Here is a 22,141-nt window from a genome sequence, read left to right on the forward strand (position 1 = left end):
TGACCTTTTTTTCTACTAGCCAGCATGGGGGTGGTGGAAATTGCTTTCTCCCAAGCTCCATACTGGCCTTCTGTCTTACAAGAGCTGGTGGCATAGAACTGGTCAGATCTCCCAGGTCCCATGAGAAAATGAAGCCAAACTGAAATTCAAACTGCTTTGGTCACGGCTGCAGCTGACAATGTGCAAAATGAACATTTCATTCACCGTTTTCCCAAGTATTAATTGGTTTTATTTTTCTAAGTCCTAATCCTGGTCAAGGGCTACCTTGTATCCTGAAAACACAACCGAAAAACACTGATCATCCTTCTTCAATTTTTCAATTAAAATTTGCTTTAGCTTCAAGTCTTAGAATTCAGCTCCCATCTCCAGGTCCCCATTTCTTCCGTGCTGCTGCATCATCACAGCTATTATTTTACTATCTTGTATCTTTTAAAATAACCAACTGCTCCCATACCATCAACCAGGTCCTCACTTGATTCCTCCCAGTCTCTCAGAGTTGAGAGCAATAACCCTTATTCTTCCCAAAAAGCAATTTCTAGTTTCATGTAGAAGACAGATATAATCTAACTACAGTGAAACTAAATTAACTTCGGTGCATCTACAAGCAAAGTAGAAATCAAATTTGTATCTCTAAGCATTTTGAGGGCACGAGCTTTAAATTACTTCTACAGCTGGAAAATGCTGCCTTTTCTGGACAGGCTCCATTCTTAGTCTCATTTCTAATCCCCCATTTTAGTCTTCATGCCTTGTCATATGACACTTAGCTTTGTTTACTCAGATCGTATCCTTCACTCACACATCTAGCTGAAAACCTAAGTAAATTTGGAGGAGTGCATAGAAACATTCTGTGAAGAGACGTGATAAAGAATACAGCTTTTCTAGCCATTTGCTCCAATAGGAGCAGCTTCATCTTAGTCTGCCTTCCTGAAAGGAAGGTTTTTTCCCTCTCAAAACAGAAGTCCATAATGGCTCAGAATTACAAACCCAAACCCCAGAAAAGTCTAGACAAAACAAAAAAGTCTGTGTTATCTGTTGATAAGTTTCCCTAACAGAAAATGCAGAAATCAAATGGTTTCACAGATGAGTGTTTATCTTCACATATACAGTAGATAGTTTATTTTAAATTCTCTCTTAGCTATAAATTGCCACTCATCACTGGGTAATATTTGTTAGAATGCTTTTGAAGTCCATTGAATATTTTTTGTACCTTTTTGCAATGACTTCTCTTTTCTCCTGATATAGGTATGATACTTAGCTATACTTGTTGAACTTTTTTTAAGCAGAGTGTCTAATAAATACTTAGAATTTACTTAAAGCTTGATAAATGAAAGGGAGTTACATGGCAATTACTGTGAATCTGTAGTTTTAAGTCAGTTTTATAACATTAGAGGTCTGCCTTGTTGAGTATCTACCACCATCTATTATGATGTCTTCTGCTAAAATAATGTTAACACCTGATTACTTAATTTTCTAAAATTACTTCAATTTTTTGTTTGCTGCCATATATCTCTGTATCACTTAATGTCATTTGCTAATTACGTCTAGCCACGTTTTCCAGAAATCTCACATTTAAATAACTGATTCACCCAGAGATACCTTTGCATTTTCATGGAATGCAGTTTCTTGGCTCAGAAGTAAACTTATGCAGTACCCAATTCTTATATTGTTGTGTCATTAACACAAATATATTAGATATCTTTAAAATAACTGATGAAGGCTATTCCCTTTGTATGTAGCATTTACCAGTATACAAATAGTATGTTTATAAAATAAAAAATTGCCAATATATGATAATAGCTCTTTTTTATTTTTCTTTCTGAGCCTTGAAGTTGAATGCAGACTAATCATTGTGCTACAAAGAAAATTAGTAAGGCAGCATTTGGGAGCTAATGACTGCTCAGGGAAAGCTGACAGCATGTTCCTTGGGAATGTTCAACTCGTGAGCAAAGCTGTTTATACAGGGTGGGAGACATCCTAATGTTGGAGCTACATACAATTACTAATCATCAATTATGGCATTTATATGACATCTATCTTTGGAGCACGCCATATTTTGTGTGCCTTCTAGCTGAGACTGACCACTTAGTACCTTTTCTCATTATTTGGCTGTCATTTCCAGCTACCAGTCTCTCCAAAGTAAACAGTTTTCTTGTTTCTCTTAGTTTTCATATGTGATGAGATTTATTCCCAGCTGCCTCTGTAAGAAACTGAACTGATGCCAGCCACTGCAGTTGGATTTTTTTGTTTTATTTTGTTTTTCCTTTTCTGTAACTAATACTTAAGAATCAAAGCGACATGTTTGTTTATGAGTTTGAGTGTCCTAGTGCACAGCTTCCCTCAATGTATTCTTGAATCTAAAGCTGTGCCCACGCATGTGCACATCCAGATGCATGCCCATGTGCGCACTGGCACATATTAGCCTTTGTGCTTCCAGCGTAAAACTAATTTGAATCTGAATGCAACAGTCATCACTCTTGCAAATTCAAAAGCCACCCACTGAATGGATGTTATTGTTCTGTGTGTAACTTGTGCGGAGGATACCACAAATTGCAAACAGGCTACTGAGTTGTAATATCTTTGAAAGTTGTTGCTGCGGTTGTTTCTTAAAACAATGTAAAAAAACCCAACATCCAGCCATTCACTAAGTGCAACTGGCCAGATCTATGGCCAGTGCTATCTCTTTTTGGAAACAAATCAAGGGAGAACAGACTATTTACAAGTTTCAATTTTTGCTCGCGTAAATAATCAAACTTTGGGCCTGATCCTGTTCTCAATTACTTCAATTAATTAATGACAGATGTCCAAAATCAGAGTGAAATTCAACCCTCGAGGGAGAATTCCCACAAGGCCTTTATATAACTGTTTTAAAGGACTTAAGTGATGCTTAGGCTCTGTGCTGGCCCTCTGCAAAGAATAAATTTTACCCAGAATGCTTATTGCTTTGATCCCTTATTTATAACTCACATTCTTAAGTTTGCTCAGCCACAAAAGGTCTATACAGAGCTAAATAGCCAGATCTTCAGCTGGCGTAAATTTATGTAACTTCATTGACCTACATGGAACAGTACCAATTTTCACTACTCTGGCTTAAAGAATCTCCATGGGATAGAGGTAAGTGCGTATGGTGGGTAAATGGATGAAAGGCTCTTCAAATGATGAAAGACTATATTGCTCTGGAAGTGATTTAAGTTAAACTGGAAAAAAGCCACTCCTTTTCCGGAATAAATCACACAGGGAGTATAATTATGCAGTTAAATTTCTTCTCATGCAGTCAAGCTTGAACTTGCCACCACATTTGTGTAAGAAATGAAATGTTTCCCATCTCTCAGCAATATGTTAAGTTCTACATTTAAGACATATATATGTGAGCTATACAAGTATACATGCAAATAGATTTGCATCCTTCTTTATTTTGAAGGGAAGGGTATTTGTAATTTTCTGTCTTATTCTGAAGGCCGAAAATCTGGCCTGGACCTGCGTTCCATATCACCTTGCTGGTAATAAAGAGGGTGGATTTCTAGAACAATTTCAAGGGCAGTAAAGAAAATCTCTTATTTCCTGTTTTATAGTCTACATAACCTTTTTTCTGAACGGTTGTGTGCTGGATTTTTACCATCCTAAATACACTGTTAAAGCAGGTAATTTATAGAAATACATGATGCAGAGCCATCTTACGGTATTGTTGATTATTCTGTTTCTATCTGAAATCACAGAATCACAGAATGAGTGGATCATTCAGACAACTGGTGTGCTTAGCATTGCTGAGTTTTAAAACCAAGAATATTTCTCTGTCATGGGAAATCCTATCCTACTGCAAGTCTTTTTTCTCCCCAGTTATATATTGAAGTAGTAATTGCTTTCTTTCCAGCTGTTACACATCTGCATTGAAGGCTGGGGAAACTGGCGGTGGTCCGAACCATTCAGTGTGGACAATACAGGGACCTTTATTCGTACCATTCAGTACAAGGGCCGGACAGCATCACTTATTATCAAGGTTCAGCAGCTCAGTGGAGTGCAAAAGCAAGTAAGTATTTGATCCAGTTTGGAAAAAATAACAAGTAATTTAAACTGTTATCTATTCACAAATTAGTTACCTTATTATTTATTCTCTCTTACTGGGATCTGCAAAAAAACAAGTGTAACAGTCTTCTGGGGGCATTTTCGGGAGTTTTTACAACTCTTTCCTTCACTTTGGTATGGATCCTAGCATTTAAAAGCTCAATTACCACTACGTATTTAACATGTTCCAGTAAACATCCCCTCGCGTGGTTTGTAAGTTCTGACAGTGCTAAGTTACACAATCTCGTGCATGTTTTAAGCTCTTGAGAAGCAGAATTTATATTTTTTTTAAAGAAAGTGTTCATATCTTATTCGGGGTTGTAATTCAGGTCTTGTATTGTTAAAAGAGAAAGAAGTACTGACAAAATTAGCATTTGAAAATGGGCTGCTGTGCAGTAACTTTTCACATACTATCTTTGCAAAGAGATCTGTAATAATAATACTGCAGTCATTTTGCCTGCGTTGGCAGAAGCCAGAGCATGTGGTGGACATAACATGTTATGTTGCGCAACAGAAATACAGCTGATCAGACAAGAACAGTGCCTGGTGTCACTGAAAGCCCTGCTGAGATTTTGCTTGGTAGGTTGTAGCTATGATGTGCACCCTCATTAATGAAAAGCAAATGAAGATGGTTGTAGCAGGGATACACGTGGAATGCTGTTCCTTAGTATAGCTTAGTAAAAGTCAGATATATGTTCTGTGGCAAATAATTCATGTATGGATTATGATTATATACAGCATAATTATAAATATGGTAAAATTATATATTATACTGATGCCAGCCACTGCAGTTGGACAGCAACAACTCTGAGTCTAATTTGGTCATTTTCTAGGTGGGTGCACTTAAATACAGAAATATGGTACAACCATTTAATTGAATTACAAGCTTTAAAACAGCAAACATACTGAAAGGTCTGGATCACTGGATTGTGTTGAGAGTGTGAGGTGTCAGTAGAAACCTTTCTTCTGAAGTACATCACTGTGTCTGCTCAGAAAGGGCTCAGCATTCACAGACCATCACAGTACTCTTCAAATCCAAACCAGAGCTATGTCAGCCATGGGCAGTACTGCTGAGTTCAGTGGGAATGAAAGTGGATATGTTACATGTTTCTTTCAAGTCCGGATACTGCCTTAGCAATATTTCAAGTGTTTTAATGCCTAGGTTTCTATGAAATTGCACATACATTTGGCCAATAAAAATAATGTTTTACCATTCACTCCCTTCAGCAGTGCTTGGGAAAACCTAAAATAGGGAGGTTATTCTTGTACAGATTTTCACTCTATAATTCAATTTTGACCTTTCTTTTTCACAATTGTTTATATATGAGCTGCATATTTTTGTGTGTTTTAGATCCTAATCTGTGGAAGACAGACAGTCTGTAGTTACCTCTCCGAAAGTATTGAACTGAAAGTGGTTCAGCATTATGTTAGTCAGGATGGACAGGCCATTGTTAAAGAACACATCAACTGCCTTGCAGCCAAGCAGAAGTTGCCTTCCTATGTACTAGAAAACAATGAGCTCACCGAGCTGAGTGTGAAAGCTACAGGAGATGAAGACTGGTCCCGAGACGTGTGTTTGAGTTCTAAACATACAGAACACAGCACTGTCATTCAGGTATGACTAGAAATAGGTATATGGAGTATAGCATTAAAATAAAGTCTGACAGAACTTGGGACTTTGCATTTGGACTTCTATTTGATATGATGAAATGTTGAACATTATCATCCTAGAATAATTTTAGTCTAATGCTGTTGATCTCTCTGCATACAGGTACCATCTTCAAAGAGTTCGATTACATATGTGTGGTGCACAATTTTGACTTTGGAGCCCAACTCTCATGTGCAGCAACGATTAGTAAGTACATGTAATGTCTCTGAAATCTAAATGTTTATGCCTTAACATGTTATATAATAAATTAAGGACTGAATGACCCACTTTATTAATAGCTTGTTTCAACAGTTGTAATACTGGAATAAAATTAACCTTAAATTGGTATGTTCTTTTCTTTTTGTAGATTGTTTTCAGCCCTCTTTTCATTGTAAGGAGCCATCTTCCAGACCCAATTATCATACATTTAGAGAAAAGAAGTCTAGGATTGAATGAAACACAAGTGATTCCAGGGAAAGGACAGGAGAAAGCACTGCAAAATATAGAACCTGATCTTACACACCACCTGACATTTCAAGCCAGGTAAAATACTTGCTTTCCTTGAAAATGGTTCATTTGTATGGAAAAGAAGGAATAATTTACACTTTAACTTCTGGTGTATTTTTCCAAAAGTATGGCATATGCAGAGGTGATACAGCAGAACAAGCATATGTGGCCTGAAATGATATGATAGGAAATATTAAATTTGGTATAACTATCCTAAGCACATTGGCATTTGTTTGCTTAAGCAGTCTTTGTTTTTGTGTTTTGAAAAATAAATTCCTGAATGATCTTGAAATGTTTTTTGAGAATACTGAAGAGTTTCTAGGGTCTCAGACACAAAGGTCATTACAGTATCATAACAAATTCATGCATATCAGTTAATGTTCAGGAACTTGTTAGACATCGTAACTTGATTCATCCATGATTACCTTGAGAGTGTTCGTAATGCAGAGTACACTTGGAAAGCTTCATTAAAGAAGATGTTAGTGCTACTAATGCTTGATCTTGTTGTGTAAGTGACTGAATCTGTTTTCAATGACAGGGAGGAAGATGATCCATCAGAGTGTGCAGTCCCTATCTCAACCACGCTAATTAAACAGATAGCAACTAAATCCCATCCAGGTGACAATGTCAACCAAATACTGTCCGAGTTCTATGGCACCACTAATCCTCCCCAGCCTGCATGGCCATATAATAGGAAGGATTCAGACAGGTAATTCTTTGCTAAACTTTCTTCATGGTTGTTGCATTGCCTTTTCAAATAAACTGAAACCACGTTCAAGAAGACTATATGTGATCAACACTGAATATGTTTTCAGTAATTACATGATTCTTGTATGTAAGCTTCAGAATCTGTTGCAGGTGGGAAGAAATTGAGGTCAACCTAGGGGCTGCCCTTGATTATACTGAGAAGATTGCACCAGCAAGGATTAAAAAATTGAACTATTTTTTTGTGAATGCACCTTCTTTACTGCAGCTCTAGAGGCTGTTGTTTATTCAGTAGCTGTTTGTTTCAGTACAGAAACAGGGAGTTGCTGTAGGAGGAGTTGCTGAAAAAAAAAAAGGAAATGTGATTTTATGACTACAAAAGTCACAGGTTTAGTTCTGAAGGATAGTGGTTATTCTGTTAAGGTGTTTCTTTAATTGACCAAATTTAGGTTGAGCTTATGCAGTTAAAAATATGTCTTTATAGCCTACATGTAGCTAGATCCGTCAGACAGCATCTCACTATGTTCCAAAATGATAAGGTAAGGTAAGGAGATTTTTTTTATTTCAAAACCAGAAAAGCCTTGCAAATTTCTGAAAAAGTCAGCTTATCATTTGTAATCTTGAATTCATTATTCCTTTGACTTTATCTTTTTGTTTATTTGTTTCTGAACAGCAATGAACAACTCTCCCAATGGGATAGCCCAATGCGGGTAAAGCTGTCAGTGTGGAAACCGTGTGTTAAAACTCTGCTGATAGAACTCCTGCCCTGGGCTTTGCTTATCAATCAGTCCAAGTGGGACCTCTGGCTGTTTGAAGGAGAGAAGATCGTTCTTCAAGTACCTACTGGGAAAGTAATTATACCTCCCAACTTCGAGGTAACTTTGCCATTCACATTAACGGGCACAGTTCTGTTAAACAGTCCGATTCTGAAGAATGGTTATTAATCCAGATGATTCCCACTTTCTCGTCACTGTGTCTTTTAGTCATATGATGAGGAGTAGAAATAGCAATAGAAATTTGCCACACTGACTGAGCAGTGGGTAGCACGACATACTTGATAGCAATGTTTGAAGCACAGCATGTCGTAAAGATGCATAGTTAAAAATTGTTGGTAAGACACTTCAGTAAGAAGACCTGCATGCTGTCTGATTCAGCAGCCTTCTCTCCTTCCTCCCAATTCAGCCAATGAATCCGCAACGCGGGCATAATGCAGCAGCCCAAGCAAATTGGTATGAAGGCCAAATATAAACTTTGGCCCCAGCTGTGCCGACCTGACACTTGGGAAGTGTGTTGACCACAGCAGCAAAACTGACAGCCCGGAAGGAATGTTTGGTTTGAGAGTGTTTTAGGTCAAGTTGTTTCATAGCTCGTATGCCACTAAGAAAGCTTGGATAATGAGATAGGGTGAATTACAAACAATTCTTTAGGATGCCTGAATTCAGAGTTTTGTGTAATGGATCTTCTCACATACCTTAGCTTGGCCATGCACGTACATTTTTATTACAATCCCAATATTCTTTATTTTTGAAAGAATTAAAATAATTTGACACAGCAGTTTGTCAATTCCAACTGGACAATCTGATACTTCCTGTTTATTTTGCCATCTTCCCCCACTCCACGTATGTCTGTTAGTAAACAAAAAGTCTGCCTGTTAACACGTCTCAGTGTAGACTATGGTCTTGATTCCACTGTGAGGATCCCATATCCATATTGTGGTTTCATCTATCCTTGTACCACATAAAAAAAAAATCAGAGGGAGAAAAGGAGGAAATGAGGTAGACTTCATACTGGAAGCTATGTTTAACTCTGGTAGAAGTGTATCGAATTATCAACAAGTGATAATCAGTCATTTTTCACTTGCAGGAAGCTTTTCAGGTTGGAATATACTGGGCAAACACTAACACCGTGCACAAATCAGTGGCAATTAAGCTGGTTCATAATGTGACCTCCCCAAAATGGAAGGATGCTGATAATGGGGAATTGGTAACGTTGGACGAAGAAGGTTTTGTTGAAGCTGAAATAAAACTTGGTGCTTTCCCAGGTCATCAAAAGGTTAGAAGAATATTATCATGATTTATAACTTTATCATTTAAAAACAAAGTCATACAGCACATGAAAACAATCAATTGCTATGCAGTGTGAAAGCTCTTCCCTAATTATGTTAATACATGTAAAACATGAGGGTATAAACAATATATGAAGTATAATTTAAAGAATTAGATCACCAAAAACATTCTGCCCAACTCATCAAGGTAATGCAATATCTCCTGGAAAAAGAATTAATGAATTCTCAATCTTGTTTGGAAAACATTGACAGATGTAACTTCAAAAGTATGTGGTGTGCCTCCAGTTATAAAGTGCATTAATATAGGCAGGATTTCCACAGTTAAAAAGAAAATGGCAGTTCTGTCCCTATATTTCAATACCTTCTGTGGTTTTCTGTGTGACCTCATAATCAGTTTTTATTGTCTTACAGCTGTGTCAATTCTGCATTTCTTCGATGGTTCAGCAAGGTATACAAATTCTACAGATAGAAGATAAGACAACAATAATCAATGATACATCATATCAAATCTATTATAGGCCACAGCTCTCTGTATCCAAACCCCACTCAGGAGAAGAGGTAAAACACTGTGGATACTGTTTTTATTTGTCATCTGTGGTACATGGGTGTTTAGATTTGTATGGTCTCAACTGCATATAGCAGAGCTTGAACAGAAATATTTAGACGTAATAATGACAAAGTATTTTATATCATTTTAATTTAAAATACAGAATCTTGGGTAAATTAAACTCTAGTAATTAACTGTGATCAGAAATCTGTGCAAAGCAGGAGATTCCTGCACATTGCAGAATTAGTTCTGCCTGTTCTCCATCTGTTCAGGCACTAATGGCCATTTCTGTAAAATAAGCAGTGTAATTTGTAGTAGCTGTTGAAATTGTTCTCAGAATTTTTACTGAGTTTGCTTTTAAAAGCGGTATATTGGCCTGGCAGGCTGAAAATTTTTTGTTATCCTTTTGGGAAGATTCCAGTTATCTGAACAAAGCTGCAGAACTAGAGACGTGCCCAAGGTTTATGTATTTCAGTGAACTGCATCAAATTGTGAATATCAGTTTTCTAATAATCACACAGTATATTTAAGGACTAGTTTACAGCAACCAAAATGTATGCATGGTCAATATATTTTAATCAACCATTTATACATATTTATTGAAGATTACATTTATAGTCAAATATGTGGAAAGAATTCTCAGGGTCAAACTTGCTAGAGGAGTTGGCAGATAAACAAATTTTTTAAGTTCTCTATTTCTGTATTGTTTTCCTTCTGCATTAGTTTTCTTCACATCGGTATCTACATTTGTGCATTGCTCATTTTGTGGCAGTCTTATGGGTTGGGGAATTGGAATAATGTTGAGGCTAAAATCCGTTCTTAGTTTTATATCTATAAATGGATTTTCTTCTCATAGTTATGTTACAGTGATGTAACTTGCTTTTGGTAGAGTTATGTTGTGCAACTGAGAGTGGACGGTAGACAACTGTGCTCAGTTAACTGCGTAACTATGCCTGAAGACAGAATTTGGCCAAAGAGCTTTTAATGCAATGGACTCAGTGCAACCTTTAGTTAGTTGTGGTCATTGGCTACTTGAGACTGTTCTGTGCAAGATCAACATGAATAAACTGCCAGCATGTCGTGCTACCACCATCTTTTTTCTTTCCAGACCTTCCACTCACCAGACAGTACAGTGTTCAGCGTCAGTCCAGCTGGGGCACCACCCAGCAAGACGTTGAGCACTGTGCCCTGCTGGGACCTGATGTCGGACACCAGTCCCTTAACGTCAGGGGCACCTCTTACTGAAAAACGCATGCTGCTGAGTTTCAGTCCGTGCGGCTGCGCTGGGAGTTGTGAGCTGTGGAGCCTACCAGCTGTCATTAAACAGGAGTTTGCTAGACAGAGCGTGGCAGTGCCCACAGGGGTTTGTAGTGAAAGTGGATTTTGTACCAGGTACTGTACGCTGAACAGTCATACATAATGAACTTTGCTTGTTACTATCAAGCCTCAGCTAGTAACAAACTGTCAGAGATTAATGCAAAAGTCAGAGTAACAGATGCCCCCCATATGTAAAGGCAAAGTCTTACTTTAATTTAAAAATTGTTATCTTTTGATGGTTTTGATGCTTTTATTATAAATGGTTTAATGTTATAACCATGTACAACTTGTACAATTTTTATAATGTATGGGCTGCTATTTTTTTACATGCATACAAAGTAAGAGCATGAAAAGTTTATATTCAAGATTATGGTCTTTTTTAATTTGTGGTAACAATTTAAGACTTCAAGAATAGGGTGAAATAATAAAATACAAAAATTTATGTTTTGTTTAGAATAGGTAAAAGTATATTTTAGTAAGAATAATGAGGATAAACAGGAAAAGCAAAAAAAAGTGATGAAACTATTTTGAGACTACAACAAGGAAAGATTTCCAAATTTTAAAGCTTGAAATATCCAAATGTGCATTCCATTTACAAATAAATGTATCCAGCTAGTTAAAAATAACAGTCCAATGACTTGTGAGATGCCCAACTTCAGTTCTCAGACCTGATATCTGAATCTATTCATGCTTACACTGGTGAACAAGAAACAATCCGTTGAAATCAGAGAAGCTACATCAGTATATATTACCAGGCATATGATCTTTGTCTTGCCTGAAGTGCTTGATATCGTTCAAACCCTCATACAGTACCTCTGCGGAGTCTAAGAGATGTCACTGTGGACACTAAAGATTCTCACACAGACTTCAGATGAAAAAAAATTTTTAATGGGAAGAACAAGGAAGGGATTCCTTATAATTCTGAGACAGGCATAGAGGATCTCATGTTCCTAATCAAATTTTCAGACTGTTTGGATTGTTGAAATCACCATGAGGCGAAGTTTTTCAGAAATAGCCAATAAATTTGCACAACAAAAAAAAGAATTTGTGTTTATTTGTGAAGACATTTTATGTAGCTAATGCGTAGAACTAAATTAATTTATTTTCACTTTGGAAATTTATGTAATGATGATCCATAACATTAACATATGAGAGGGTGATAGCATTGTGGATCATTCCAGGGGAGCAGTCAGTTACAGATTTATGTATTTGTTAAAAATATCTTTCATGTATATCAGAGAAGTATGCGTGCAAATTCCTCTGGAAATTTTTAAAGACTTATGTTGAAAATTCAGGCCTACAATCTCATGTTTTTAATTTAATATAAATCTCTGCTGGATAGGGCTCTCATCTTGCAAACACACGTGCTCAATTTAACTCATGAGTAGTCTCTATGAAGTGATTTCTTCTCTAATGTTGTTTTTTGTGCTATTTCCACGTGTTCTTCTGTTTAAATATAATTCTCAGTGGAGATATGTACTTGCCTAAATGTATATAAGTATCTGTGGGATTGGAACTTGATCATAAAGAATCTTACAGATGCTAGTTTTGAATGTTTTTAATTGTCCAGAGTAATAAGACATAGATTTCATCCAAAACATCCATAATCAAATATATCTGCTTCTGTTTTAGAGCTATAGCACTGACTTATCAAGAGCATCTTGGCGTGACGTACCTAACACTTACAGAAGATCCTAGTCCTCGGATAATTATCCACAATAGGTGCTCCATTCCATTGCTTGTAAAAGAGAACTTCAAAGGTAGGTAGTATGCAGTAATTAGAAACAGTGCACTGTTGTAGTATAAATTATTTTACTGTATCTCCAATACAAAGTTGAGTTCAGTATGTGTTTTGGTTACAACAAGAACTTGATGCCCTCATAAAGGTCTGTCTCAAAGTGAGAGGCTCCGGAAGATACTGAAGCCTGGAAGCTATTGGAGCTGATCATGAGGTCAGAAGTATGAACTTACATGGCTCCAGGCTTTTGGGTCTCCTTGGTTCCAGCTGTCAAGGTGACTCGGCTGTAGGAAACTAGTAGGCAGTGGAGTTTCATTGACATCAGTTCAATCCCATGGAACATTTAAATTTCCTCAGATTGACAAATGTAACACAAAACATATTGTCAAAATTCCAGTTACAGTATGTTAATGTAATGATTAGTGGAACATTATTTATGTAAATCTTAATGATGTAAAAAAGAAAAGGAAAAAACCCAAACACATAAGATTCCAACCAATAGAAAGTAATATTTTTGTCAGTGATATTTCAGACAGAAACTTCCTCAGTTGTGTAAGCGTAGGTGACTTTTGATTTAATACAGGTTTTAGAAATCCCTAACCTTGTATATTTTATACAATTTCAGATACACCAAAGTTTGAAGTTTATTGTAGAAAGATTCCAGCTGAATGTTCAGTTCATCATGAACTTTACCATCAAGTCTCCAGCTATCCAGATTGCAAAACAAGAGATTTGTTACCCAGCATTCTTCTGAAAGTGATGTCGTCCGATGAATTAGTAAATGAATGGAGTGATTTTGTGGACATCAACAATCAAGGAACACAAGTAAACCATTATAAACTGTTTCCTAGTTCACAGCATAAATAGTTGTCTTCCTGACCTTCACAGTATATTGTTCCTCTGCAATAAGCATATCCTTTCTGTTGGTTTTAGGTTTTTTTATTTAAGTCTCAGGATTTCTCCTTCCTAAGACCCTTCTTGTGGAAGTTTTAGAATACAGATTTCCTTCTTCACTGGCCATTTTTAAAAATATCTATATCAAAAATACAGGCTTTCTAGTGCTGAATTTTTTCACTTCTTTTTAATTAACCTTGTGTTCCCTGGAAAAATCGGTCCTGAAAATTTCTGGCCCCTGTAAGCGAAGAATCCCCCGGGATGCCGGAAAATCCTTCTGTTTGGTAACTTAATTATCACAGGATTTTTATCTTTACATCTTGTAGAAATCATCACTGTCATTCTCCCTCTGTGTCTTCACAGAAGCTACGCATGTCTTTCTAAAACAAAACAAAAAAACCCTTTTCTTTCCTTCTGTTATTTTTCTCCGGTTTTGAGGTAAATGAAAACTTCCTTGACTGGAGTAATTCTTTTTGATGGGAATTTTTTCCATCTTTGAAGTCATTAGTTTACATGGAATCAACATAAACTGCTTGGCTCTTTGAAAGAAATACTAGTTTCAGATGTTTTCCCTGGGGACCAATCACAAAATGCTCTTGATTATTGAGTGTTATGTTATATAGCAAGTAGTTCAGTTTCATTCAGCAAGCCAGTCAAGCAATGCAAGGTTTCAAATTTCAGTCATTAATGTTATGCCAGACCAGGGTTCTTTATAAGTATCTGGCTCCTAGAAGGAATTAGATGCTAAGACAACATTTGGGGATCATTGTCTACTTGAAGAACTCTCCAAATAAAAAGTGTAGCCTTCTGTTATTGAAGTTTTAGGGTTTACATGTAGAAAATTTCCCCAGGATTGCTCAGACAGTCTTTCTCTTAGAAAACTATAAATGTAAATACATAAGGAATATGCTAATAGCTTCACATACAACTCAGTTCAGATTGTGAAATAACTGGGATTTAGAGGATCTTAAGTAATTTATACCCTTTCTACCTGGTCACAGATAGGTACTTCCTATTCTATTAGAAAGAAGATTTTATTAATTTATTAAAATTAAGGTATTTATCATCAGAATCATCTGAAATTTGAATTAAAATGACCGATCTTTAAGATCATTGAGGGGTTTTTAGAATAATGAGAGTGTATTGAAAATTCAGTAAATGTCCTTTTTTCTCCAATTCCATCATACAGGATTCTGAATCTCTTTCAGATAAGCAAAGGATTAAAATTGACATATTGAAATTAGAAATTCTTTTATATGTAATTTTCAGAAGAATAAGACATAACTTGATGAATGAAATTTAATTATCTGTGCAGGGTTATTATAAATAGTGTAACAAGAATCAGTTTAAATGCTGATCCTACTAAACTTCCAAGTGTTTTTCCTTCTGGTGACTTGTTAACAGCAAGAAAGAATCTTCAAGACAAACAACTGTTTATTTTACCTGTGCTAGTCCATTATCTTTGTGTTATTTCTTGAGTTTGGATTCCTTTAAATTATAGCTTCTGTCATTACAATCTAGTAAACAATTGTGTTTGTAGTAGCCCTACGAGAAAACAGAAGCCAGCTTGCTCTAACGAGGACTACTGTGAGTTTTCCAAACCTAAAAAGACCTTAGTCTTTTATATTCTGGAAAAACACAAAACTTGCACAGAAATATTGCAGAATTTAGCTCTAAAAACAATATGTCATCTCTTTAAATAGAATATTTATTCCTAAGGACAACATGTGCAGAATGAAAGTTTGTCAAGTTCCCATTTTCCTACCTTTTTAGATGTTTTACACTTTCCAATAGACTTTTGCCATTTCTTTGTGGCAGCACCTTGCTTGTGAAGGTGTTCTCACAAAACCAGTTTAGGTGGCTTAAAAATGCATTCAGTGTTGAGTTGTTAAGCAAGTCTTCATGAATCCAAAATGTTACTTATTTTGTAGTCTTCATGTGTTTTGCATCATGCTATCAGCCATTCATCTAACCAGCTCTGAGCTAGGTCATAGCAACATAATGTTAATTTAGGGCTTGTTTTCCAGAGGAGAAGGTGGGATTTTGCAGAGCTCCAGGAATATGCCTTTCTCCTTAATCCAAAATCACAAATTAAAATCTCCTATTTATTCTGTTCTCCTATAACCTCCCCTCCTCCCCCAGCACATCTTGCTTATTTCTGGAGAAGTTTCATATTAAAATGTATTCAGTTATACAGTTAAATGATGAGGTGCAAATTTCATCTTGCTGTACAACTGAAATACTTAAAGTGTCAAAGCTGTTATTTTCTGAAGTATTGAAATCTGTTTTTTTTTTTTCCTGAACAGTATCATGATTTGAGTAAAAGATCTCAACCAGAAGGCATTAATAGGATTAATTCAAATTATGACATTAAAAATAGTAATTTCAGTAGCATTCCATATGTTTCTAACTCTCTCTGGTAGATTGTGTTCTTAACTGGCTTTGGCTATGTTTATGTGGACATTGCCCATCAGTGTGGAACAATAGTTATAACCTTGGCCCCAGAAGGAAGAGCGGGACCCATCGAGATCAACCTCAACAGGTACATAAAGCACATAAAAGATGATAAAAAACATTGCCAAACAGTGCTGAGAGGTCAGTCAGCTTTCTAAGTGTTCACTGACTTAAAAACTTTGGCTTAACTGTTCGTTTTATTTAATACTGCTGCATATGTTTAGACCATATGTTATGTTTTGTATATCAGTTAAAAAAGGACAATCTAACATGAAAAATCATATCACTTTAGGGTAAACACTAGATGTCTGATACAAAAAGAAGTCCTGGGTTGTTCATTAAAAAAGATGTTTTCCATCATAATTAATTTTGAGTGTGCTCATCAGTTTAAAATTTATTTAGCCAGGTCCTGCCATCCATAATCATACAAGTTCCCACTAAAATTGATAGGAAGCTTAATGTGCAAAGGCTATAGAAATAGTCTTACAGTCAGTAATTAACTGTATTTGATTATAACACTCTTCCTTAGAAGACTTCCCCACTTCCATTACACACTGCAACCTGGTCCTCAGCTCCATTCAAGTGCGATTATAACGCTACCTAGTTCCAAGATGCAGAATGCCTGGCCTCCAGCAATGCTGTTACAATTAGAGTGGAATTAGTTGTACTGTTTTTATTTGCGCTGTAATGAAGCATTAATCCCCAAGAAACTGGTTGTCAGCAGTACACAATAGCCCACTTGCTAGTTAAACTTGGCAATGGGCAGTTAATACTGGGGGTGGAGAGGCCCTCAATGCCATCAGTATAAAAATGTGGTGGCTTCATTGGAGGGCACTTGCTGTGTGTGGTGTGAAATGAATTATCCATAATAGTAACCTTCAGTAGTGGCTCCCAGAAAATACTGTGACAGCTGAGGCTGTATGTGAATTATCAGAAAATTGTGTTTGTTGTCTGCTTTAATGTCTGGCTCTGTTGCAAAACTAATAGGGAATTACTGTGTGTATAGAGACGTCCTTGTCCAAACTATCCTGTTGATTGATAAGAAAGAAAGAGAAACCTGGTGTAGATGTGTAATATCCCATTTCTTAGAAGACCTCCTGGGTGGTATCCACTGTGGTGATTAGGGCTACCAGATCCCATTAACATTAACGGGACTTGCACAATGAGTTTCCCATGTATTATAGAGAAAGTCTCTCCTGATAGCTTTTTTAGAGAGAAAGATGCCTTCAAAATACATGAAGTAACAAAACTTGTTTTCCCCCGTCTAGAAGTCAAGAACAGACCCTGTCACTGAAAATGTTCATCAGTCAGTTAAGTCTCACTGCGTTTGATGATATTACAAACCACAAAGTATCATCTGAACTTCTGCGCCTTACAGCAGACAACATTTTCCTCCACATGGCCCCAGCCACCAGCTACCTGAGACCCCTGTCACAGGAGTTCCAGCAGGACGCTGTGGAAGGCCTCCCACAATTTCATAGTCTCCAAGTGTATTGTGCAGACTTGCAACTGGACAATCAGTTGTACAGCAAATCCAATTTCCATTTTGCAGTCCTGCTATGCCAAGGAGAGAAAAATGAAACTGTGCAGTGGTCCAGAGTGAACAACCTCATTGTTTGTAACAAAGATTTGGAAAGCTATAAGGAAAACTGCTTTATAAAACTCTGCATTGCTTTTTCCAAGGAAGAGAATTTCATGTTTCACGTGAACGACCTCAGCTTTGAACTCAAACCAGCTAGGCTGTATGTGGAAGACACCTTTGTTTACTACATTAAGACTTTGTTTGATACATATCTTCCAGAAAACAAAACCCCTTGTCAATCCATTAATGCTTCAGATAGTGCCCTGATACTGCCTGAACAAGTGAGAGAGCATGCAAGAGCTTTAGTCAAGCCAGTGAAGTTAAGAAAATTAACAATACAACCTGTTAATCTCCTTGTCAGTATCCATGCTTCATTGAAACTGTATATAGCCTCAGATCACACCCCTCTGTCCTTCTCTGTGTTTGAGCGAGGACCCATCTTCACCACTGCCAGGCAACTTGTCCATGCCTTGGCCATGCATTATGCTGCTGGAGCACTTTTCAGAGCAGGTCAGTACTTTTCCTTAACTTGTAACATTTTTATTAGGTACCAGGATTCTGTGATTGTCTCTCAAGCTGAATGACCTACATGTTAGCCATACAATTACTGTTTTCCTCAGACACTGTTTGATAATGATATTTTCAGACACCTTTCATGTCCTGCCATATGACAGAAGGGAAGTAAAATGGCTGAGCAGACACCAGTGAAGATTTGTAAAGTTGTGCTAAACATTAGCCAGCTGCCTGAAAGCTTTACAAAACCCTGAACACAGCATAAAAATGTATTCTAGCTGGCTTAGGCTTTGTCATTTTATATTATAGCACTAGTCAGAATCAACCCACATTCCTCACATAAACTCCCCAAAACTACATTTAATCAAATTATTCAGCATGTTGCTCTGCATTCAGAAGTAAATTATAGCCCTGAATGTTGTTTTGTTGTTAAACCTCCTTTTGGCTGCAGTTTATGATTAGGAATCTGTCTTTCTTCATACAGCCTTCATGCTAAACTGGCACACAGATGTTTGTTGTCCTTTGATCCAAGAACTATGAAGTTTGCTGTTACTAACTTTTTCCCATATAGGATCAATAGTAAGCAATTAGTCTATTGGGTTAGCAGGTACATTCTGTTTCCCGTAAATATTAATTTAGAAGTCATGAAATTTGGTCTCTGATGTGTCTTAGTGTGGAGCAGAATTTGTATCTGAGACAGGAGGAAGCTCCTCCATGATCACAGGCAACGTAGTCCACACTGAAACGTGGGCTATATTTTCCTGAAATAGTAATGGTCAGTTTTCCTGAAATCCTGATGCTTCAATATGTGCTGCAAGCACAGCTGCGACCTGATTTCTGTGCGCAGTTTCCAAAAGTGTACACATGCATTTCAGATATTTATAAATAGAAATAGTGAGATGCTGATCTGGTCTTTCACTGTGTGCATACCTGACTTTCACAGCTGATTATGGCAACTGCGTACACAATTGTGGACCAGAACATTGTGCACCAATTCATTATTTTCTTGCATTATTTTCCTTGCAAAATTTGCAGGTTTTTCTTTTTACTACTTATTTGGATTTGTTTTACAGTCAAATCCCATAGTACAAAAAGGGAGATCTAGTTTCTTGCTAATTAAGAAACTAGCCAAATATGGTACATGGTGTGAATGTTTCTCCCCACAACTGGCCAGGAGTGGTGATACAAGTGGTGACAGACTGCAGCAGGAAATTGGGGTTATACTGGCTTTTCATGCGCAACATCCCAGGTGAGGCACATATGCCGGTTAGGGATTCCTAAGCCTGGTCTTGGTCTTTCCTCCTGTGCTACCCTTGCAGTGTGCAGCAGTGCACAGGACACTCCTTGCTCTGGGCTTATGATGGAGCTGAAATCAAGCAAGTTTAAACACTAAGAAATTAAGGTTTGCTTCAGTGGAACTTCTCTTGAGGAAAATACATAAGCATATATTTAATTACTACTTAAATCCCACTCAGAGCACTAAAACTAAAATGTATTGTTTGAAAGGGGTTACCATGATTAAAATAATGAATTTTATTGATTAATCTTTGTTTGGGCAAAGAAGATGCTTTATTTTGAAGAGTTTGTGACACTTGTCAAAAGGCTGACTGTGTCAACAAAGTTAAAAGGGAGGAAAAAATCAAGCAAAAAGCTTTATATGGTCTGCAAACCCTGAGTCCTTTCCTCACCATCAGGTGAGTTACAATTCTTGGATTGGTCTCTTGTGGAAGATGACCTCACTCTCCTGCATTTTAACCACATTAATCTGCAAAAAAAATGGATTGTTTGACCCCCTTCTGCTCACCACTGTCCCATGCATAAATTGTTGTAGCATCTGCACAAACAGCATTCCCATACAGCTATGCCTTATGCTCCAAGTGGGATATAGTCTCATTTTGCCCTTAGCTGTGTGCAAGACCATCGCTGCCCTCTGGGAGGAGGCAGGATTTTCCCCAAAGGCTGCTAAAGGGTCTATATCAGGCTGCCCCATATATTGCAAAGGAGCAGCCAGCATCCATGTCTCCTAAGCAATGAATGGGGCTGGAGAGCTCTGCTCAAATAAACCGATTAGCATTGCGTGTCTCAAATTAGCAAAACTTGCAATGGAAATCTCCCATCCTTTTCTAATTAAGTTGGCTTCTATTTAGAAGTTAATAAAATTCTATTTAAAAATATTACTGGTATCAGCCAGAACTAACCCTATAGTTGCCTATAAAGAAAATGCAGTGGCTCTCTGCTAATATAGTCATAATTATTTCATATTAATGGATATAATTACTAAGCATACTTTGGGAAATGGTAACCTGACATGATACTGTATTTCTGGAAAGCAAAATGTAGCACAGAGCTTGTGAATTGAGGGATTATTCCTGATTCATCATTCTCCTATTCCTGACTTACTCCCACACCTTCCTGCTTGGGTTGGGTGGTCCATGCCGGCAGTGAGGAGCCATTAGTTTTGCTCTGGGCATTGGCCAAGGAGCGTCACCCTTGCTGCAGGTTGCACATTCCTCCCATGCACTCTCCAAGGGCAAGCACGCTCCTTCCAGAGCTTCCCAAAACTGATAGCCCACAGGCCAGGGCCAGACTGCAACAGCCCATCCCCGGGATACCAGGCAACCCCTCAGCTTTGTGCTTAACTGGTTTCATTCCTGGTTTTAGTCCGATTTTCACTCCTGAACACGCTGGCTGGCCAAACAGGTGAGTGGAGTTGGAGTCTCCCGTGTCCCAGGACACCACCCTGGTGGTACCTACTGGGAGTGTCGCAGGAGAGCAAGGCACTAAGCCATGGTGTCGCACAGCCCCTTTCCATCACACCACCACCTCAGGACAAGCAATGCCAAGAATATTTGGGGGGGGGGGGGGGGGGGGGAAAGGGGTGTAAGGGATTATTGCAACATTATTGATCAGAAAAAGCAGAAAGAGCGTCTCTTCTATCTGTACACACCTCCCCACCCCTCCAGCTTCTTTTCATCACTTCACACAGTGGCAAGGATAATTTATTAAAAATACTACAGCAAGGGAGTCGCAGGCCCAGCCTGGAGCGCTGGCTTCCCCTGGTCCACGGCAGGGAAGGACTGTCAGGGGGATGCTCCTTTCCAGGGCAGGCACCGCGGGGCCGCAGCACTCATTGCTGCTCTGCTCATCGCGTTGCCAGTAGTACTTGTTATTTGTTTTCATAGTCCATCCCACCCTCTCCCTTAAGTCCACTGTGGTTCCTGCTTTTTATACTACATATACTGGAGTTCTCAACCTGCCAGGGCTGAAATGTGGGACAGATTCAACAAGAATAATAGATTTTCCGGGAGCTTAGACTGATAGTATGAGATTAATTCATTTCATATGAGTAACATTTTCTCTTCTGTTCAGTTTCATGATTCAGCGTTCCACAGGAGTGACTGGGAGGGGTTAATAGAAAACAAGAGAAGCATCTGGATAGCAGGAGTTTGCGGTGATGAGATGGGAATGAGGAGGGCAGCACAGATCAAGGGCCCTCGGCAGGAGAGCAGGAGGCCAGTCTGTCCATCTTTCAGTCTCCTGGCCCTGTTGCGCCTTGTGTCGCTCTGACAGTGCCAGTTGAAATTCATGGTACAGGGGCTGAAAGACCAGGCAGTTCCCGTTTAACATTTATTGCCATTTCTGAATCGCTCTCTCAGGGCTGCCGAAAAAAAAAGTTATGCAGCGCTATTTCCCTAATAAATCTGCTGCCAACCAGCCTGAGAAAGACAAGACCTGCAAACAGCTTTCCAGCAACAGATTGCTGCACGCTCGGCCATCCAGCAAGCTGCTGGCAGCCCTGCATTTATATAGGAAACCAGATCCACAGATACCTCTCCTGGGATATGCATAAGGAATACTCCCCTATGAGTAACCTAATCAGCATGTAGATGTCATTGCTGTTTACACAACTGTACTGAGCAAAAGACATTTGTCTGGCTTTCACTGCACTCTGAAAGAAAATGATCAGCTTAGAAGGGTTGGGGTGGATTTAAAATAACTTCTTAAGCACTTGTCAAAAATCTGCATCCCCTTTCCTAACACTCCATCAAGCAATTGACCTGCACACTCCCGTAAAGCAGGACATTGTACCAGTGTAAACTCCCTGTCACAAT

The 22,141-nt window shown here is 38.0% G+C and overlaps 1 protein-coding gene across 6 annotated transcripts in view; it reads left to right on the top strand.

Annotated features, from left to right (window-relative positions):
* VPS13B (vacuolar protein sorting 13 homolog B) overlaps nucleotides 1–22,141 on the top strand; it is a 488,999-nt gene that overhangs the window by 446,986 nt on the left and 19,872 nt on the right. For all 6 annotated transcript variants that reach the window (XM_075023675.1, XM_075023678.1, XM_075023680.1 and 3 more), the window contains 13 exons: nucleotides 3,869–4,024; nucleotides 5,411–5,674; nucleotides 5,831–5,914; nucleotides 6,075–6,250; nucleotides 6,753–6,923; nucleotides 7,593–7,794; nucleotides 8,783–8,971; nucleotides 9,396–9,542; nucleotides 10,640–10,923; nucleotides 12,481–12,608; nucleotides 13,212–13,411; nucleotides 15,904–16,022; nucleotides 17,203–18,026. In XM_075023675.1, coding sequence (XP_074879776.1) covers nucleotides 3,869–4,024; nucleotides 5,411–5,674; nucleotides 5,831–5,914; nucleotides 6,075–6,250; nucleotides 6,753–6,923; nucleotides 7,593–7,794; nucleotides 8,783–8,971; nucleotides 9,396–9,542; nucleotides 10,640–10,923; nucleotides 12,481–12,608; nucleotides 13,212–13,411; nucleotides 15,904–16,022; nucleotides 17,203–18,026 — 2,944 coding nt within the window. The remainder of the gene's footprint in view (nucleotides 1–3,868; nucleotides 4,025–5,410; nucleotides 5,675–5,830; nucleotides 5,915–6,074; nucleotides 6,251–6,752; nucleotides 6,924–7,592; nucleotides 7,795–8,782; nucleotides 8,972–9,395; nucleotides 9,543–10,639; nucleotides 10,924–12,480; nucleotides 12,609–13,211; nucleotides 13,412–15,903; nucleotides 16,023–17,202; nucleotides 18,027–22,141) is intronic.

Source organism: Buteo buteo, chromosome 3, assembly GCF_964188355.1.
Source record: "Buteo buteo chromosome 3, bButBut1.hap1.1, whole genome shotgun sequence".
Lineage (NCBI taxonomy): Eukaryota > Metazoa > Chordata > Aves > Accipitriformes > Accipitridae > Buteo > Buteo buteo.